The following is a 21910-nucleotide window of genomic DNA, read 5'->3' as shown; positions in this document are numbered from 1 at the left end:
TGGCGAACTATCGTTGCGGAGGGGGGAAAACACGTAGAGCTGAGTCTGCGCGACGCAGAGGATCACTACCTACGAAGTTTATCGGGCAAGAGTACGCCGACAAATCCTAGGACACATTCGGCCGCACTGTAAGTAATTACCACTCAATCCATCACTAATATCAATAGTAAGAAAGTGCGTCGCGGTCCGCGTCCCGTCTCCACCTCCATCTTTTAGATTTGACGAAAACAAAATCGATGTAGGAAAAGCATGCGTAGTCACTTTTTCCTAATGGGCTTGCTTACTAGCTAAATACACACAAAATACAGATGTGTTTGCGCATTCGGATTGAGCGCCTGGTTATTAGGAAATCTTAACCTAAATAAACACGCGTGTGTTATCTATGTTCACGCGTGCATGAGTTATTTCAGAAATGGCAGATTTGAGAGAGACGCTGTGTGTCCGCGATGGCGCTGGCTCGATTCTCTCTGTTCCTAATGCTGACGATTAGGCAGGAAAACAACAAAGAAGCAGGAAGCATATGGGCACACCGGCGAGGCGGTGTGAGATCACTCAGCAATTAGTTGTAACAGTTAATTTAAAGTCAAAGGATCCTGTAAAAAAAACGGATTGATGCTTTGTCCCAGTAATCTCTGCCTCTGTTTGTTCTGTCCTTTTAAAGGAAGGAATATAAGCAACGTCAATCACATGATGTTGGAATGTTTTCTTAATATAGATAGATAGATATATTATTACATTGTATTATTACATAAGCGTTTAACAATCAAATAATTCCTTTTCTAAAATATATATATATTTAAAAAAAAATTACATTTGAAATGCAAATCACAGCCTATGCTAGTTTAAATGTCATTTTAAAATAATTTAAATAGCATGCTAGTACCCACACTTTCTAAGCAACCAAATAGATTGCCAAGTAAACTGTTTAATGCAATTCCACAATGCAGATTAATAAATTAGGCACAGACTTTTTAAAGGGATATTTCACCCAAAAAGAAAATTATCTCATTTGCTCACCCTAATGCCAACCCAGATCTGTATGACATTTTTTTTTCTTTTTACACAGAACACAACAATTATTTGAAGAATATTTTAGCTCTGTAGGTCCTCACAATGCAAGTGAATGGTTACCAAAATTTTGAAGCTCCAAAAGGATATAATGGCAGCATAAAAGTAATCCATAAAACTCCAATGGTTAAATCAATGGTTGTCAGAAGTGATATGATAATATTTAAGTCCTTTTTTACTATCAATCTCCACTTTCACTTTCACATTCTTCATTTGTTTTTGGCGATTTGCATTCTTCATGGATATTGTCACCTATTGGGCAGGGAGGAGAATTTATTGTAAAAATAGTCTTAAAGATTGATCTGTTTCTCACCCACAATTATCATATCGCTTCTGAATCGCTTCTCAAAATGTTGGTATCCATTCACTTGCATTGTGAGGACCTGCAGAGCTGAAATATGTTTCTAAAAATCTTTGTTTGAAGAAAGAAAATCTGGAATAGCATGAGGGTGAGTACATTTTTGGGTGAAATATCTCTTTAAATTAGTAAAAAATGATCAGTGTTGTGAAATGAATTAGCATCTTTGTATCACAGGAGATGGAAAATAATTTGATGAATGATTCTAGATGTCAAAAAGCATATAAATTATTCTTATTTTTTTTTTTTTGTTTTTTTAGGTACACAATTCAATCTAACCTTCCGATGGATGCTGTCTAGAAACCTTGTTTGCTAGTGATTGGTTACACTGTTAGGGATTGCAAAGAGCAGAGAAGGATGTCAGAGTTCCTGCGATACCTATACAGAGGGCCAGATGGCAATTTGATGCAGTTTAAGAAAAGGAAATCACGGTTCACATTCCAAGAGGTTGAGCTGCTGCTGAGTGAGGTGATGACAAAACGGCATATTCTAGTAGGTAAGACCAACCTTTTCGTTTTCATATTAGCATGCTTGGACTAAGTGGACTTTTAATGATGTAGATGTAATGTTGTAGGATTTTACATTGCTGTCCTGCTCTGATATATGTCAGAGTGCATATGTGAATGACACTAGTATGTCTTGAGCAGGAAACCGGAGCATTTCAAAGGACCTGAAAAACCGTACTTGGGCTTCAGTGACGGCACGTATCAATAAGGTCAGTGAGTGTCACAGAGAGGTCATCGAAGTCATTAAGAAATGGGCAGACCTCAAGTGTGACACGAAGCGGAGGGTAGTAGCCATGAGGGCATCAGGTGCCACGCCTGCCCAAATTGCACAAGAGCTGTCACCTGTAGAAACCATGGTGCACCAGATCCTTCAGATGTCTAACAAAAACATGATCACTTTGGCAAATGATGACCTAGGGGATGATGATGACGAGGACTTTCCAGGTGTCTCTGAGATGCCACATAGCTCCTCAGACTTCGCAAATGACAGGCCTCATTCATTCAGTTTACCAATGCCACCTCCTTTTCACCCAAGAATCCCAAGCAAAGGAGAAATGGAGCTATCTACTGACATGATGTTCAACAGTGAGTTAGTATTTTATTTGATTGTTTAGTGAGGACATTTAGGTGATTAATTACTGTGTATCTGGTTAATATTTGAATTGTATATATATATATATATATATATATATATATATATATATATATATATATATAGAACATTCAAATATTTAAAATGCATTAATAGATTCAGGAGTGACTCTTATGGACATTCAGACTGGAACATCAGAAAAGGAAGGTAAGAAATAATGTTTTGATAATTGTAATATTTTGTCTTTACGAGATTAAATCAACATTTTGGCCTTCTGTCCACACTTTAGCATTTTTGACAGTGAAAACTGAGCTTTTCGAAAACGCTCTCCCAAGTGGATACATTTGGGAAAAACAGACTTTGCGTTGTAGTGTAGACAGGGAAAAAGGAGATATCTGAAAACCGTGACGTATTTGTTGTCTTGTGATGCAGTCATGTGATCCATTCAACCCAAAACAATCAAGATGATGGCCCATATTGTAGCTGGCGTTATTGTGCCTGATATTCACTTTGATAGCGTTGTTAAAGATAAATGTTACTTTCACATTGCATTCCTTCAAAGGCGATGGGAAATTTACACGGAACTGCTGTCCGGACACGGAACACGAGGACAGTAGAGCAGCCTTGACATCAATTTGTAGGCGAACCTGGAATTCGAATTTGCTATGGGTTCCCTCGGGATTTTCCTATATGTTTTTATTTTTATTATTATGATTTAGTTTTACTTATGTGTAAAATAAGGTCTGTGGTAAACACTGCTTGACTAATCATGAGGATATAAGCTACTTGTGATATGTCGTCAAAAAGAGACCGGTGGACATGTCTGGATGTTTTGCGGCCCCTTTAAATATAGTTCACAAAACCAAGCTTTCTCAGCGAACGTTGCTGCCTATTTCAAATACGTCAGAGCGTCCACAAATTTTCGATAGCGTTGTTGGCAGGGCAGCCAGAACGAATTTTGATGCTCTCGCCGTCTCTGGTCTGAACGCACGGTTTCAGCCGTACATGGAGTGCAGATTTTTCACATGCGCAGTAAGGAGTTTAAAGAATTTTCATATATTTTAGTGTGGACGAGCATGGCATTGTGGACAGAAAAAATCCGTTTTTAAATGTATCCGAATTAAGCCTAAAGTATTCTTCGGTCAGACGCGAACACTGAGGGGGCTTTCACAGTAGCACTTTTGGTGCGCACCGTGGTTCGAATGACGTCAGAGTTCGGTTCGTTTGGATGATGTGAACGCTGTCTTCCGAACTTGGGTGCGCACCCGCGAACCGTATTCGAGTCCGCTTAAAAAGGTGGTCTGGGGTACGGTTCATGTGAACTCAAGTACGGTTCGCTGCTGATATGAACGCAATCGAACCAAACCGCGGAAGTGAACCGCTATTGATGACGTATAATGTGGTCGTCAGTCTCACGCGTCACTTTCAAAATGAGCGGAAAGGGTTTACTTTCGTGCGTGCGTGTGTGTGTGTGTAAATACACTTACCTTGACGAAAAGCGGGATTGACGCACACGCACTGCAAGCAGAAAGATGATTTCTGCTTGCCTTCGCAAAAATTGTCTTCGGCGGACAGCCCGCTGTCTTTTGAACGATTTCAGTATTTTTGCGGCAGACAGACGCAAGTGTGTTTCTGTATCTTGATGTTGAAAACAAAACCAAAGGTTAAAAAAAGAAGAACAAATGTGAACCGAGCAAGTCTATTCATTGAGTTTTGACGCCTTTTCATTTCGCGGTTATCAAGCAACACGATTACGCACCAGCTGCAGCTTCATGACGCAAGCGTACCGCGGTTCGGATACAAATATATAATGTGAACACAGTCCATCGGGGGCAGGGGGGAGGGGGGAGCAATCGAACTCGGGTTCGGAACAGGCAATCGAACCAAGTGTGAAAGCCCCCTGAGTGTCCACGTGCAGTGATTTTTCTAACTGCGGGTCTTTGAATGTGCAGAATGTGTATATAGTTATATATGTGCCACAATTCTGTGTGGCAAGATGATATTTTGAGCACACAAATTATTTTGCACGCGCCAATTTTGTAAAGCAATGTATCTTCTTGTGAATATTTTATCTATATTTTTTTGCGTGTTCAAGATCTCAATCTCCTATGCTCAGCACCGTTTGCTTGCTTTTACAGGATTGGCTATTTGGAGCTGCTTACAAGCGCTCTGTGATTGGAAAGTTGAGGTCCCTACAGCAACCATGAACGTCACTGTAAATATTGCAAAAGAGCCAAAGGGCACAATGCTCCACGTTCAGTAAACTTGATTCTGTATGGAGTTACCATTACAAAATATATTTACCCCATGGATTATAGACATACCTGGAATACTGTAGGGCTTAACTTACTGTAATGTAAATGTTTCTAAATATAGTAGCCTGGGATCAGGCAATGCTAAGGATTTCATTCTATTTTTTACTTTTTGCAGTCTCAAACAATTGAGGTTCAATATACTGTGCATTTAATTTACCACAAACTATGACAGGAGGAAAAATTAGCATCTTTTCCTTTTCTTCCATTTCTTCTCATTAATACATTTTTATTAAATCCATTAGAGTTCTGGTTGAATGCATAAACTTCATGAAAACAGCATACTGAACATTTCAAGATACCCCACAGCTTTGAAATACAAACATTATCTTTTCTAATTAATTATTATCAGGAGTGGAGTATGTTCATTTAGGCAATATTTCTAATTTTAATCATGTTTATAATACACAAGGCTGTTGAAAAAATGGGAGAGGACACACTAAAGAAAGTTGACAAAATAACATGTTTGTTAAAGAAAATAATATTTCATGTAATAGTAACAAAAAGAAGAATATTCAGTTGTTGCTGATCCATGGTATACTCTGATCACATTTATTTTAAGAAACTGACATTCTCTCAGAATGTCTTTTGGGATAGATAGAAGTCACATTAAGTTCCCCCAAAACTGCACTATTACATTTTACAGTGTGGTTTTACACATGGGAGAGATTATATTAATATAATTTCAGATAAAAGTGGTAGGTAACATGGCCAAGCTAGTAGCTATGTAAGTGTAACTTGGTAACTTACAGTAGATAACCAAATACTAATATAGACAATATTAAGATGGCAATATTAAGAATATTATGAGTGCGCGCAGAGTGGGTAGTAGGAGAGAGCGAATAAGATCTTGCACACACAAAAACTGTGGAGTTACATACATTTCACAATTCTGTGAAAATTCACATTCAAAATAGATTTTTTTGGCTCAAAATTATTCATATTTGCAAGAAGATGCATTACAAATCTGATTTCACGTGCATACAAAATACCTTTTTATTTGCTCAAAATATCATCTTGCGCCACAGAAAATGTTTGTGCATTTAAAATAAAATCTTGCGTTCTCAAAATATTATATTTATTAATTTAGAATTGTGGCATATACAGTATATAAATCCATAAATGTGAATTTGCACAGTAGTTATTTGCACTAATTAGTTGGTCCACAAGTTGGCAACACTCACATTTGCTGTCATGGAGAAGGGCTAGAAGATGATGTAATCGCCACTAAACATCAGGAAATTAAGGTAAAAACAACAACAGTGGATGTTCAAGGGTACGTGTTTGCATTTGTATAATTAGAGTCTGAAGGAATATAAAGACATCTTTATGGGTCTAAAGAAAGTCCGGTGTCTCATTGCAGTCGTACCGTGCATGCGCCAACAGCCTGTGTGGCTTTGATGTTGACATATCCTTATATTTGTAGTTTTAAACCTGTTTGATGCTTTGTGTCTCTGATCCATATGATCTTATATCATATTTAATATGTTTCTTTTCCTGCCAGACGGAGACATGCAGTTTATTGAACCTGAAAGTCAACAAGATCTGAATGCTGCTGGTATGCCTGAATTCCTCAACCGTCCCAGTGCTGAGAAGAGCCAAATTCAAGAAAAACCCAATCACAACACATTCAATGGCCCTTCAGCTGCCAGTGTTGGGACTTTTATTCCACTTCCTGGGGCCTCATCATTTCGCTCACTTCCTGCTCGCCCCCCTCCCACTCCAGCTTCTCTGGATCCATGCAGTGTGCAGGATCGTCTAGCCCAGAGTGCCTCACTTAGCCTGCAGGAACAGCAGGCCACCACACAGCTGATAGGGTCGCTCTCTCGCTCTCTTGAGTCACTAGCAGAATCAGTGCAGAAATTGGTCCACACCCAGCAGCAGTTTTCACGTGACACCTTACAACTGCAGCGTGACACACTCCATATCCTGCAAAGCTTCTCCTCCAATGCCTTGAATCTCCTGCAGGACAAGGTTAATGGCCAGCCATAACATCTGAACAATCAACAGAAGTTTTCTGGCTACACTATTGACAGCTACTACTGGGAGCAAATTACAAAAAAGTGAATGCAGATGTTAGAGAAAATACAATATGATGAGATACTAGAGTTTATGGCAATATTTCCCTGAATCTTTGATTTTAGTTTTTTCCGAAGTCATAGAGCTAACAGGACAGGACAGCACTGAGAAGAGTATTTGTCTGTTTATGATTTAATAAACAACATACATTTGGAGTTGGGGAAAAAGGAGAGGCCTAAGTGCTATATGTTCTTTGTAGATTTCCTTGTTGGTGCCAACTGAATGTTTTCAGTAAAACACTGGGTCTCAAAGACCAATTATATGCTATTATATAGTCATTTTAAATGGGCAAAAATATTTAAAAAATAACTAGTTATTTAAGATCATTATATATGTGGTGTGAGTTATGATATTGCCATAAATTGACTGTTGTCAATTTATGATCTATTATTTACCTTATTCTTTATTTTGTTTTGCTATTTGGGTGGTTCTCCATACTTAACCTATAAATCAATGTCTGGCTGAAGCATTGCTTAGCAGACCCTGCTGAAAACTTTTAAATCTTTAGTTGATGTGCAGTGTCTTTTAATTTTGTTGGGTTGTTTCTATTAACTTGAATTCCAAAGACTTATTCTAATGTTTTCCTTTGCTTCCGGGTAGGAGTTACTATGAATTCTGAAACCGATTGAAGACATATTATATTAGCCGTAGCTCCCATAGGTCTGTTTTATAGTCTCCCAGCAATTAAGTCAACACACTGTTAAATATGACTCCTGCTTAAAAACTCAGTGCAAAAGATGAAAATAAACAAATTGAAATATTACTTGAAGTCATCACTTTATGATTCATGCTTCGTATTAAAGGGATAGTTATCCCTAAAATAGCAATATTGTCATTTACTCATTTGCCATTCCAGATGTGTATGACTTTCTTTCTTCAGCAGAACACAAGGATTTCTAGAAGAATATTTCAGATCTGTAGGTCCTTACAATGCAAGTGAATGGTGATCAGACATTTGTAGCTCCAAAAATATCACAAAGCAAACATACAAGTAATCCATTTGACTCGAGTGGTTAAATCCATATCTTCAGAAGTGATAAGTGTGAGTGAGAAGAAAAAAAACTATATTTGAGTCCTTCTTTACTCTAAATCTCCACTTTTAGTGAAAATAAACAGGAACCACATGCAGTTTTCAGATGTAAAAGTGAAAGTGGAGATTTAGAGTTAATTCTTTTTGACAGAAATATTGATCTGTTTCTCACCCACACCTATAATACATTATATCACTTCAGAAGATATGCATTTAAGTCATATGAATTACTTTTATGTTGCCTTTATTTGATTTTTGGAGCTACAAAGGTCTGATTAACATTCTTGTATTGTAAGGACCTACAGAGCTGAGATATTCTTCTAAAAACCTTAATTTGTGTTCTGCTAAAGAAAGAAAATCTTGACACATCTGGGATGGCATGAGGGTGTGTAATTGATGAGAGAACTTTACTTTTTGGGTGAACTATCCCTTTAAGGCAACTCAATGAGTTGATAAGATCAGAGTAAGCTGGCACAATTATGCATTTTTGTAATGGCTGAGAAAAAAATTGTTGAGGTAGCTTATTAGATTGTGTAACTCACTAATAAACCATGTTTACTTTTATTTCACACTTAAACGTGCACCCAACTCTTTTTCTCCACGGAAAATTCATCATGCCTGCAATCATGCCTGCAATCGACCTCCTGATGTCACTAGATGTCAGTCTTGCACTTTTGTATTTACAAGTGCAGGAGAGCGGATAGTTGAAAAAGTATAATTCAATAAACGTCAATAAAAGCATTATTAATTTACAAGTACATTTTAGAATAAATCAATTCACAAATGGGCAAATATACTTTAAAAAGTATGTAAAAGGCAATAAAACACTAAAACAAATTTTTCTAGATGTTAACATGAATGTGTTGCCCATTGTGCAAACAATGATAGTAAGAATTTATTTTAATTTCAAGGGGAAAGTGATTGATTTGATAATTGTTTTGGCCATTTATGAACTCCTGGTTTGAAATCAATATTGAGAAAATGTTGTGGATGTGGTGTGTATATAGATTTGATCATATACACGACATTGGTTTCTCTATGGGCTGGAGTGGTGTTCCTATACAGCCCAGGAGTTTTATTTCCAAGTCTGGTCCCAATGTCTGCACTTACTAGAAAGCTATTAGCACTGACATACGAATTACAGTAATTGCATCTGTTGTAAAAATAAGATAATTTTAATTTACACTTACAATTTAGGTGTCACCATTAATCTCATATCAGTTTAGCTTCTACCTAGGCAAATAAAAACACTAGAGAATTGGAGAATTGTAACTGTACATAAATATTTCAACAACTTTTCAGTTCTTTGCATTTTAAACATTTTAATTAACATATCAACAAATCCAGTGAAAATATGTGCACCAATTAAATGCAAGAAACTAACTGAACGTTGAGTGATTGTCTTAAATATTTTTACAGTGCATACCATTTACAAGAAAATAATTTGGGTGAAGAGTACAACCAAAAGCACACAAATTCAACAATAAGAGTGAAAAAAAGACCAAAAAATAACACATCTTTACTTTTCTATTGCTTGGTATAGAGCTCCTTGCCTGCAAGCCTACATGGCCACAACAAGTTACACCCCCTTCAAATAACCGGTGAAATGCTGAAGTCTTGCAACATTTACACTGTTTTTGTTGTGTATATTTGGAGTGCTGCAGCTGTAATGGTAGCCAGCTGGTAGGTAGCTGTGCAATGTGTAAACCAGGTACGTGCCGTCCATATAAGAAAGGTAAGCAGTGCTTACCTAACAGAAGGGTGAAAACACTGATCAGCCACAAAATTAAAACCACCTGCCTAATATTGTGTAGGTCCCCCTCGTGCAACCAAACAGCGCCAACCCGCATCTCAGAATAGCATTCAAAGATTATAATCTTCTCACCACAAGTGGTTATCTGAGTTACCGTAGACTTTGTCTGTTTGAACCAGTCTGGCTATTCTCTGTTGACTTCTGATCAACAAGATGTTTTTGTCCACAGAGCTGCCACTCACTGGATGTTTTTTAGATTTTGGCACCATTCGGAGTAAATTCTAGAGACTGTTGTGCATGAAAATCCCAGGAGATCAGCAGTTACAGAAATACTCAAACCAGCCCGTCTGGCACAAACAATCACGCCACGGTCCAAATAACTGAGATCACATTTTCCCCTATTCTGTTTGTTGATGTGAACATTAACTGAAGCTCCTGACCTGAATATGCATGATTTTATGCATTGCACTGCTGCCACATGATTGGCTGATTTGATAATCGCATGAATAAGTAGGTGTACAGGTGTTCCTAAGAAAGTGCTTAGTGAGAGTATTTGTAATTAAAATCCTGCCACCTAGTGGTCCTCAGTCTTCTTTGCTATTGCCTTGAATTTGCTTCTCTCATCTGGGAGAGGTCTGCTGGATCCTCTGAAGATTTTTCATACAAGATATGTTATATAGTGGCAGAGAGAGAAAGTAAAAGTCTATAAACTATTATAATTTACAAACAAATATTTGTACCTTTTATTTTAAACTGTGCACTGAAATCCCACGACATTTGAACAGATTTAACATGCAGATAACACTTTAAACAGTATAGCTCGATAACAACCTAAAAAATCAGGCAAATCTTAGCTGCAGTAAGTTGGACAATAAAGCCAGTGCAACTCAACATTTACATTTTTTTATTGTACTTCCAGTCAGTTCAGGCTGACATTTATCAAATATAAAATCAGTGAATACATATTAACTGGAAACAATATAAACTTGTTTTAGTTTCATTTCAATATAATTTAACATTCTATGTTTACTATAATGCCATCACATTATTTTGGAGTTGTAGATTTTGGAGTGCTGTTACAAGCAACCCTGTAAGATAATTAAAAACTATTTATTTCAAAATGATTGCTGATAGATGGTTTTGATTAAATTAGGAAGTTACAGTGTTACATAATGTATTCTTTGTGTACTTACACATGTAGTCTTGCTTGCACCAGTCAACATTGTGCCAGGCTCAGATGTTTATGTAATTCACATTTTTTCTTAAAAAAAAAAAAAAAACATTTTTAACTATAGAGGCCTAAATGTACATTTGTTATTTTTCTTTTCGGTGTAGTATTTGGGGAGATTTTTGTGTCCCTCTTTCCTCAACCAAAGTAAACAGTAAATTCTGTGTTGATGTTCAACCGAAGGGTTGCAAGTTTAAAATCATGTACTGAACAGTGACTAGTACCTCATGCCATTCAAGTGTCTTAATAGGAAGTGCCAGATGACAGAGTGGACAAGTGCTTATCCTTTCTAGGTCCCTTTCAATGTTTCTGGCTCCCTTCGCCTTCTGAAGTGATGAAAATAAGAAATCTGCAGAGTCTGGAGCACTGACTTGTCCAGGGCTGAGGTCTTCATCGAAGTCAACATCCCTGTCTCTTACATATTGGGAGGAGTGGTCGCAAGCCAGCTAATTAAAAAGATTGAGGTGTTATAAGAGTTTTTAGTGAGAGTAATTTTTTCTAAAATCTTTATTTACCTCATGCTCCTCCATATGTTCAGAAGAAATGTACTTCAAACATTTACAACACTGCTTGAATGACTCCTCTAAAGATAGTAGACATATTAGATCAGTATTTATAAACAATCACCATTAAAAGGAATACTTTACCCCAAAATAAAAATTCGCTCTATATTCCAAGACTTCAGAAGTCACATGATAGCTTTGTGTGAGGTAGACCGAAATGTGTTATTCACTGATAATATGTCCTTCTAGTGAGCAGTTTATTCCAGAACTGCTGTGACAGGATCATTGAGGAGCTTAAATCAAATCATTCAGTACTATTTGTGATCCGGATCAACTTTTCTCATTGTAAATGAACAGGCTAAAAATAATGATTCGTTCAATGATTCGGTTCAACCTACTGACTCATTAATCCAATTGCATCGGACAGCTCACTGAAAAATAACATAATCAGTAAATAATTGGCTTACATACAGTATATATATCAGTATACATCATTGACTAACCATTGGTGTCAGATGCATCTTCTGGACTAGGCTTCTTCAGTGTTGGAGGGGTACTACAACAGATCTGAGCATGATGGAGCTGTTCTTTCAGTTTGACATAGCGGCCACAGTCAGAGCAGCGCTCTGTGCGACTCCCGCAGGACAAAGATGTGCTCCATTAGACTGCTCAGAGGAAGCTCTAGCTGACAGAACTCACAGATCTGCAGCCTCTCTGAGCACTCATCTGTCTGAAAGGGGCAAGACAACAAACGTATAAGAGAGAAAACAGATCGAGCAATCTCAGACATAAAATGTTGAAATACTGACAACAATTGTCCTAGAAGAGAGAACTTTGATTCTAGTTTGTAATGTTTTTTTATAGGTTTGAAGTTGAGTGTTCACCTCGTGGTCCAACAGCTGCCTTCGTTCCATCATTTTATTGCACTTGCCACATTTGACCTGTGAGACATGAAGAAAATGGGACCACAGACATGTTATTTAGGAGGTGAAAGATAACCTTGAGGAAATTAATCACATAATTATTTTGTACACAGGGCCAAGTCTGTAAAAATCAGAACAAGTTTGGTTTTGACCTGTATGTGCTCTTGGGCTTTATGCTCCTCTAGCTGTTCCCAAGGGACAGACTTTTTACAGTGTCGTTCATGCAGGTCAAAGCTCTTTATTGCTGTGAAAACATTGAAGACAGAGATTACTGAGAAGGAATGGAAAATCTATGACCCCATTACACATTTGTACTTGCAGATAAATAACTAGATAAAATAAAGGGATAATACTGTCAATATTTACTTACCCTCATGTCATACCAATCCCGTATTGACCCTTCGCAAAGCCCCGCCTTATAAATGTTTCGGACAATCCCATTTTAGTAACTGTTTGGTTATTCTTCAGCAGAATTTTTGTAAAATTATCCAAATATTGATAAAAAGTTGTTGCTGGGTCACTTGTAATAGTGACATGAGGCAACCAATGAGGATACATGCACTTTTTTTCTTTCTTTTTAAATGTTAATTTATGTATCGATTCAGGTCTTAGTAAAGATGGTAGTTAACAAAGAGTTTACAGCATCATAGTGAGTGTGTTATGAGACCTGTTCACTTACACTTATCAGGTGTGTAATCATCAAAAAATGACACTTTTCTCTATTCAAGTGTCTGTGAATTATTTGCCTACATTCTGATTCAGAAGTCGCTCACACATACAGCCTTTCCCAGAAAATTACCTACAATTTCCAGATTAGAAGTCACGTGTGAACATGATTCTTTTGAAAATACTGGTAAATTTTGCTCTGGTAATTTCCCTTAATGCGAGGTTGAATTATTACCTATAAATTTGCATATTGATGGCATGTGTGAACAGGACATTTGGTACAATTACCAGTAAAGGCAACCCAGCGATTTTCCTGTAATTTACCTGGTTACATGTGTGAACGTGGCTATTGTCTCCAGTTTTCAATCAAATTACTTTGTAATATACCAATTTCTTCTACAAAAAAAAAGTCAGATAAATGTAATTTTAAATATCACTCTTCATTACAATGAAGCATATTAGCAATTCTGTTTAAGAGAATATTTGGCCAAAAACTGTGCAGTCTCACATTAGAACACACCAAATGTTCAGTTTCTCTGGTTTGACTATTTATATATAAATAGGCATGTGTTTGAGTAAAATGAACATTTTTGTTTTATTCTATAAAGTTCTGACAACATTTCTCCCAAATAAAACTATTGTCATTTAGAGCATTTATTTGCAGAAAATGACAATTGTTCAGTATAACAAAAAAGATGCAGTGCTTTGACCTCGAATAATGCAAAGAAAACAAATTCAAACACAATACTAATGTTTTAACTTAGGAAGATTTCAGAAATCAATATTTGGTAGAATAACCCTGATTTTCAATCACAGATTTCATGTGTCTTTGCATGATTTCTACCAGTCTTTCACAATTGTGACCCCCGTAATATGACGTCAAATGTTTAAGGAAACATTTCGTCCCTTCGCTGAAATTAAAATTAGACATTTAAAGCTGTTCAAAAGAGTGAAAACTGTCTGACCCTTGGAACATGTCGCCCCTGGAAGACTTAAGTTTCTACCCGTTCACATGTTTATATCGCTTTTAATAAATCTAATAATGACGCAATAAAGAAATAACCCTGATTGGTGAGAAAATTAGATAAAATACGCTTTATTGTTTTTGCTTTGTCAGTCGATGCCGCGAATATGGCAAAGTAGTAATATCGTGACGCCAAACACACTGTCATTTGTTTACATAAACAAATACACGATGGACGTCTTCCGGTATTCTGTAAGTTACTTTTGACTTCGTAAAAACACTTACCAGTGAGTACATAAAATCACCTCTTGTGCCTCCATAGTTACACCATAAAGTGAGATGACTGGCTTTACTGTGTCAGGCAGAGAGTTTTATTTATCCTGAACAGAAAGTGGAACCAAAACTGTAACGGGTGACTTCAATACAGCTCTTATTACTAAATCTCTACGGCCATTCATAAATGCCACATATTGATTTCTGTTGTGGTCAAATTTGAAGAAGCATTGCATGTCTTCTTATAAATATGCATATTTACCATTGCTCTTGCATAGTTACCACAGTCGTATTTCTTGCAGTAACCTATAACAGGTAGGTTATTTAGAGTTGGTCCATATTAACCAAAGATAATTCCATGGATGACTCAAAGGTTACACCTTGTAACTTTTGTTTTCTATAAAAAACTATACAATTTTTCATTTAAAATAGTAACCTTAACACATTTAGAAACAATCACAACTGCCACTGCCAAAGCTGCAATACAATTGAAGTATCCCCTAATGATTTAGAATGATTATAACATGTTCTCTTACGAGAGGTTCTCTCGTATTGCGTAAGCTAGCTTACGCTACGGGAAAGATTAATCTTTTCTGAGATATTGAAGCCAAAAAATTATCCTTAATTTTTGTATCCATTGTCAACGCAGTGCGGCAGCTGCAGACCTTGAGCGGGCTATCTAGCGAGCTCATAGGTTGCTCTGCAGCAACTGCTGCAGCCTATAGACGAGCTTGGGCGAACTCGCATCCAATGAGAGGCGTCCGCGCGCTCACTGCATCAAAGCCCGCCAAAATGGGCGTGACTAGAGTGCATATAAGCGTAGTTCGTAGGCTGGAACCCTGATTTTCATCTCTTCAGCGAAGCTCTTCACATCTCTGAACTGGAATCCGCGTCGCCGTTCGAGGGGCATCTAGCAAGCGTGGACAGCGCTCGAAGAAGCCGGCCGTCTTCGCCACCTTCAGCCATCCTGCGAGATACGCCATCCGGCGACGTATCCTTTTTTAGAGCAAGCTAAGTTCCTCAGCGAACTTCACAAAAGAGTATCGAGCGTCTTTTTAAAGATGCCTCGTTCCACTTGCGCCTCATGTCGCGCCCTTCTCAGCACCGGAGACCGCCACATCATCTGCGCTCTCTGCCTGGGACTGGGGCACGCAGAGCTCGCCCTCGCTGAGGGCGGATGCGATTTCTGTGAGGAGCTACCGATGTCGACCCTGCGGGCTCGACTCGAAGCGCTCCAAGCAGAAGCCGCCGCGCCGCCTTACATTCCGCCGCGCAGAAAGAAGCGCCGCTCCCAAAGGCTGCCGGAAACTGTGGTTGAAGCGACTGCCTCGCCGGAGCCTCTCCCTCGAGCATCATTTTCACCCTCCCCGCCCCCCCGGGACGCGCAGTTGCCGCCGAGCGGCCGCACAGCTGCCATCTCGGATGACGAGGCGGAGGATAAGGCCTGCTGTTCCATCATGGCTTCGGACAGCGAGGAGTGGTCAGGCTCCCAAGCCTCCTCCTCGGCCTAGGAATCCAGCAGGACCCGCGCCGGAGTCGAAGGGGAATTAACATGCCTCCTCACACAGGCCGTCGACCGCCTCGGGCTCGAGTGGTCACCGCCCCTGAGCAGGCACCCAACAGACTCGACGGCTGCTTTCTTCAAAGCCATCGCCGCTCTACACCCGCGGCCCGGGCCGCTCCATTCCTGCCGGAACTACACACGGAGCTTGCAAAGTCGTGGAACGCTCCTTTTTCGGCCAGGACCCGTTCCCACGTCTCCACCTCTCTCGCGTCGGTGGATGGCGCCACCGAGAGAGGCTACTCCTCCATCCCCCCGGTCGAGGACTCGGTAGCAGCACACCTTTGCCCGCCCTCCGCGAGATGGCGGTCTAAGCCTGTGCTCCCGTCTAAGGCCTGCAGAGTGACTTCCGCCTATGTTGGCCGTGCCTATTCCGCCGCCGGCCAAGCCGCATCTGCTCTGCACTCCATGGCCGTTTTACAGATCCTACAAGCGGACCTTCTTCGGGAGTGGGATGAGAAAGGCAGGCACCCAGAGGCTGTTACTGATCTACGAAGCGCGACAGACCTCGCCCTTCGCGCTACCAAAGCTGCAGCTCAAGCCCTAGGGAAGTGCATGGCCTCGCTGACTGTGACCGAGAGACACCTGTGGCTAACGCTAGCCGACATGGGAGAAGCAGAGCGCTCCACGTTCCTCAACGCACCGCTCTCTCCGACCGGTCTCTTCGGCTCCGTGGTGAGTGGCATTGTTGACCGCTTCTCAGAAGTCCAGAAAGCCACTCAAGCCATGAACCTCTTCCTGCCGCGTCGCGCTAGCTCCTCTGCAGGCCGCTCACGTGATCAGCCTCCTGCACGAGCCTCTTCACAGCGCCCAGCTCAACAATCTCAGACTTCTCAGCGTCGACAGGGCGGCCGCCCTCGATCGCGCTCAGACAGCCGCCGCAGACCGCCGCCCCCCCGCAGGCCTCGATTTAAGGTAACGCTGAAACCAGAGCAACCGAAGTCTTCCTAACTTTGTTGAACAAACGACGGCTCAGTCCCACCACGGCCGGACCACCGTCAAAGCTTTGCCCCCTGTCAGTCCCCTTCTCTCAGGCTACTACAGTGGTGAATTTAGCAGCCAACAAGCCGGTGACACTGCCCGCTTGCCTGCACTCAAACGCCGTTTTCACGGCGACCCAAAAAAATCTTGTAAAGAGCAAACATGTCTTATGTGTAGAAAAAGTGCCCACAACCCAGTGTTCGCCCCTACACACAAGCATAACACATCCCGTGCCCCTATCAGAGCACGCTCTCATAAAGCGGTTACGAACCGCTCAAGCGTCAGAGTCAATGAAGGCGCCCACAAATGCGTGCGAGCGCCCATTCTCTGCCCGCTCTGTCACACGACCAGCCCTATGTGTAGAAAATGTGCCCACAATCCAGTGTTCACTTCTGCACACAAGCACTGCATGTCTCGTGTCCCCACCAGAGCACGCTCACATAAAGCGGTTACGAACCGCTCGAGCGCTAGAGTCAATAAATGCGCCCACGAATACGTGCGCGCGCCCATTCTCTGCCCGCTCTGTTACACGACCAGCAAACATTCCTCTGTGTGTAAGTCCCGTGCCCATGACTATGCTTGCGCATCACGTAACAGATGTGACTCTTTCCCCATTCATTCCAATCGGGAAGTCACTCACAAAACAGCCTGTTCATGATGTCTGCGAGCAATCGTGCATGAACACACTAAACACGCTCACACATTTTGTTCAGCGCTCTGTGTGCGGCAATCAGAGCGAATTGGCCATTCACCCTCTAGCGTTACGCTTCAAAGCGTGGGAAGCTATTCCAGGGATATCCAAGTGGGTGTTAAGCACAATACAACAGGGCTATTTGCTACAGTTCGATCGCTGCCCTCCTCGCTTCAGAGCGCGGCTCGAAACCACTGTGAACACGGAAGCAGCGTGCATGCTTCGTTCAGAAATAGCAAGCCTTCTGTGCAAAAGGGCCATAGAAAAAGTGCCACCCTCTCTGAGCGAGTCGGGGCTTTACAGCCGTTATTTTCTTGTTCCCATGAAAGACGGCGGCCTCAGACCCATATTAGATCTCAGGGTTTTGAACAAGGTGCTTGCAAAAAGACCGTTCAAAATGCTTACAATCAGGAAACTCCTCACGCATGTGCGCCAGGGGACTGGTTTATTTCTCTCGATCTGAAAGATGCATACTTTCAGATTCAGATAAATCCCCATCACAGGCCATTCTTGAGATTCGCCTCGACGGCCAGGTTTATCAATACACCGTCCTTCCGTTCGGCCTGTCCTTAGCACCCCGTACTTTCACGAAGTGCATGGATGCGGCGCTCGCACCCCTGCGGAGTCAGGGTTTGCGAATTCTGAACTATTTGGACGACTGGCTGATTATGGCTCAGTCACATATGGAGCTTCTGTCTCACAGAGCAGTTTTCCTCAGCCATCTGAACAGTTTGGGTCTTGCAGTCAATTGGACCAAGAGCTCACTACAGCCCAGTCAGACAATTTCCTTCCTTGGAATAGAACTAGACTCCGTGGCAATGACGGCTCGCTTATCTACACAGCGCGCATGCCGTGTTCAGCGACTAGCCGCATCTTTTCAGATGAACAGCCTCACGCCTCTTTAGAAATTCCAGAGAGTGCTAGGTTACATGGCCTCAGCCGCAGCAGTACTTCAGCTGGGTTTACTGCACATGCGCCCGCTTCAGCATTGGCTAAACACCCGCGCGTCTCGCCGGGCTTGGTCCACAGGCCGCCAGCCCAACAAGGTGACTCAGACCTGTATATCAGCTCTGCAGCCCTGGACAGTGGCCGAATGGTATCAGCGGGGAGCTGTATCTCGCCGAAAAGTCATCTCGACAGACGCGTCCAACACGGGTTGGGGCGCGGTCTGCGAGGGCTCTCCGGTTTTCGGCCTATGGTCAGTTCAGGAAAAGCTCCTTCACATAAATTGTCTGGAAATGATAGCGGTCGAGTACGCGCTCGTGTGCTTTTTTCCTGGTCATTCAGGGTCACCACGTCCTGGTCCGTTCGGACAACAGATCTGTGGTATCCTACCTAAACCGTCAGGGCGGTGTCAGATCCAGGAACCTCTTCCATCTGACGAAACGCATACTGAGTTGGTCCCAGTGCCACCTGCGCTCGCTGAGGGCGACGCACGTGCCAGGCCACCTGAACGCCGGCCCGGACAGACTGTCCAGAGACAATATTCCCCCAGGGGAATGGTCCCTGCACGCTCAAACAGTCCAGACGTTATGGCACCTATTCGGCAGAGCAGAGATAGACCTCTTTGCGTCCAAAGAGAACTTTCACTGCCCAATATTTTTCTCGAAAAGCGAGGACGCGCTGGCCCAGGACTGGCCCAGACGCCCGCTTTACGCCTTCCCTCCCGTCTCGCTATTGCCACAGGTAATGCAGAGGATCAGGGAAACGCGTCAATCGGTGCTCCTCATAGCCCTGCGTTGGGAGAATCAGACATGGTTCCCGGAGCTTACGCAGCTGTCACTGACAGCGCCGTGGCCCATCCCAGTGAGAGCAGATCTCCTCTCTCAAGCTCGCGGCACAATCTGGCATCCTCACCCAGAGCGCTGGGCGCTGCATGCGTGGGTGATCAACGACTACCCGTCGCTCTTCCAGAAGGAGTAATAAACACCATCATACATGCTAGAGCCCCTTCCACGAGAAGACTCTATGCGTCAAAATGGTCTGTGTTCTCAAAATGGTGCACCAACAGAGACCTGGACCCGCGGACATGTGGGGTGTCGTCGCTGCTCGTATTTCTACAAGAGCTGCTGGATAAGGGCAGATCCCCATCCATGCTCAAAGTGTATGTGGCGGCCGTTGCGGCGTTCGCTGAACCCCTGCATGGCCAGTCATGGGGTAAAAACGAGCTGGTCATCTGCTTCCTCAGGGGAGCTAGAAGGATGAACCCCCCGTGCCCCCCATTGGTTCCTATCTGGGATCTTTCTATAGTTCTCGAAACTATGAAAGCCCCCCCTTTCGAACCACTTCAATCCGTGGATTTGAAATACCTTTCACTCAAAACCGTTTTTCTGACTGCCCTGTCATCAGTCAAACGTGTGGGAGACCTTCACGCGCTGTCTGTCAGCGCTGCGTGTCTTGAGTTTGGACCAAGTGACTCCAAGGTCATTTTAAAGCCTAGACACGGCTATATTCCCAAGGTGATCGGTACTCCTTTCAGAGCACAGATCATTTCCCTATCGGCGCTGCCAGCACCCGATAGCGAACGCGACGCCAATCTCCTTTGCACGGTCAGAGCACTGAGATTGTATACTGCGCGCTCCGCCGCTTTCAGACGCTCTGAGCAGCTTTTTGTTTCGTTCGGAGGGCGCACCAAAGGTCTCGGACACTGTCTAGATGGATAGTGGACGCTATTGCTGCTGCATACGCGTCAAAAGACCTGCCATGCCCGTTGGGCATTAGGGCTCACTCCACTAGAGGCATGGCATCCTCGTGGGCATGGTCCAGCTGGATTTCCATTCACGACATATGTCTGGCAGCGGGATGGACTTCCCCCTCCACCTTTGTCAGATTTTACAATTTGGAAGTGCCCGCTCTGCAGGCAAAACTACTAGCGGTTTAATACGCTACAGCTCCCCTGGTGAGCTGCACTGATGGATCACATTCCACACAGACCGGCACCGCCGCTCTGTCGTTCCCTTCCCACTATGTGCTTATGTATTACACAATCAATGACCCGCATTCTTGCCGGCCAAATATTATTTCCCCACTCATAAGGGCTCCCCCGGGTCCCCCCTTAATTCCCTGGGGCTCATACAGTGGATGCTTGGCGCACACAGCGTTGACAATGGGTTCCCGTAGCGTAAGCTAGCTTACGCAATACGAGAGAACCTCTCGTAAGAGAGCGTATCGGTTACCTAATGTAACCTCGGTTCTCTCTAGATGAGGGAACGAGTATTGCGTAGCCGGCCGTGCTCGCGCCACGAGCGACTTTTCGCTTCAGTCAATGAAAACCAGGGTTCCAGCCTACGAACTACGCTTATATGCACTCTAGTCACGCCCATTTTGGCGGGCTTTGATGCAGTGAGCGCGCGGACGCCTCTCATTGGATGCGAGTTCGCCCAAGCTCGTCTATAGGCTGCAGCAGTTGCTGCAGAGCAACCTATGAGCTCGCTAGATAGCCCGCTCAAGGTCTGCAGCTGCCGCACTGCGTTGACAATGGATACAAAAATTAAGGATAATTTTTTGGCTTCAATATCTCAGAAAAGATGAATCTTTCCCGTAGCGTAAGCTAGCTTACGCAATACTCGTTCCCTCATCTAGAGAGAACCGAGGTTACATTAGGTAACCGATACGTTTCAAACAAATTACCACAGTCACAGTTAGTGTTGTTATACTAAAATCATGGTACACAAGGCTGGTTCACAAGGCTTTGTGTTTAATTGTAGATGAGATGTTGATGAAATGGCTAGTTTACCAGCATTGAATATTTAATTAATTTAGTTATTTATTGAATTGAACTAATTACAAAAATTGTAAGATAACACTATATGTTACATTAAAGAGTGAAGTATAGCTCACTCATTTCCAATGTGTATGCATAGTATAGCTTAGATGGTGTTCAGATATGTATTTTTCTGACGATTATTGCCTTCCACATTAGTGAAACTTTGGATGTTTGGCAGACTGGTGGAGGGATGTCCCCAGTTGACCCCATTAGAAGATATTCACTTTTGATAACTCCCTACTTCATGACATTTTTTAGATATTTAGTTTTGATAAAATGTTCTCATCTTAATTGAACAAGGCCTTTGTGTCAAGACAGGTGGCACAGCATCAGTTCCTTGCCACATCAGACAGAAGCTAATGGTTGTTTGTCAGCAGAAACAGCACAGGAGCAGACAGCTGTGTCACACCATAGGATCACAGTAATTTCTGTATTGAGTTTAACATTTTCACTCTCTGCTGATGGGTGTAGACAGGGAGTTTTACACAGACTGGTTCATTTTCTAATTCCAGCTGAGTGGGTCATCTGTCAGCTGCAATCTGTGATTGGAATTGTGAAAAGCTTTAGCTGTGCCACAGTCCAATATCCACAAGGGCAACCCTGCCTGATGTTTATGCTTTAAATAAACAAGCAAGTAATTATTTTGTTAGATTGTA

The 21910-nt window shown here is 42.2% G+C and overlaps 2 protein-coding genes across 3 annotated transcripts; one reads left to right on the top strand and one right to left on the bottom strand.

Moving 5' to 3' along the window:
- On the top strand, window positions 1–9154 carry zgc:113149 (uncharacterized protein LOC541363 homolog). 2 transcript variants are annotated; one of them, XM_052106530.1, is made up of 5 exons: window positions 70–128; window positions 1067–1517; window positions 1687–1922; window positions 2074–2517; window positions 6341–9154. In XM_052106530.1, exons 3-5 carry the CDS (start codon window positions 1784–1786, stop codon window positions 6826–6828), a joined length of 1071 nt encoding a protein of 356 aa, XP_051962490.1. In that variant the 5' UTR covers window positions 70–128; window positions 1067–1517; window positions 1687–1783; the 3' UTR covers window positions 6829–9154. The 2 variants fall into 2 exon arrangements, with proteins under 2 accessions (XP_051962488.1, XP_051962490.1); XM_052106528.1 differs by lacking the exon at window positions 1067–1517 and having other exon boundaries at window positions 1–128.
- A 1132-nt stretch (window positions 9155–10286) lies between these two features.
- Window positions 10287–12793, bottom strand: xaf1 (XIAP associated factor 1). Its single transcript, XM_052106590.1, is given in 8 exon segments — window positions 10287–10786; window positions 10892–10959; window positions 11151–11372; window positions 11933–12080; window positions 12082–12159; window positions 12314–12370; window positions 12505–12596; window positions 12736–12793. Coding segments are annotated over 6 exon segments (480 nt in total). The 3' UTR covers window positions 10287–10786; window positions 10892–10959; window positions 11151–11325.
- Between the last annotated feature and the right edge of the window lie 9117 nt (window positions 12794–21910).

The sequence above is a fragment of the Xyrauchen texanus genome, chromosome 36 (genome assembly GCF_025860055.1).
Source record: "Xyrauchen texanus isolate HMW12.3.18 chromosome 36, RBS_HiC_50CHRs, whole genome shotgun sequence".
NCBI lineage: Eukaryota > Metazoa > Chordata > Actinopteri > Cypriniformes > Catostomidae > Xyrauchen > Xyrauchen texanus.
This window is presented reverse-complemented; position numbering and strand designations above follow the sequence as displayed.

Excerpts from the sequence above, each read along its gene's own strand:
- zgc:113149 (XM_052106528.1), top strand. The coding sequence starts at position 1,784 with ATGTCAGAGTTCCTGCGATACCTATACAGAGGGCCAGATGGCAATTTG. Across the intron at positions 1,923-2,073 it reads AAAACGGCATATTCTAGTAG|GAAACCGGAGCATTTCAAAG; the intron begins GTAAGACCAACC and ends TGTCTTGAGCAG. Across the intron at positions 2,518-6,340 it reads TACTGACATGATGTTCAACA|ACGGAGACATGCAGTTTATT; the intron begins GTGAGTTAGTAT and ends TTTTCCTGCCAG.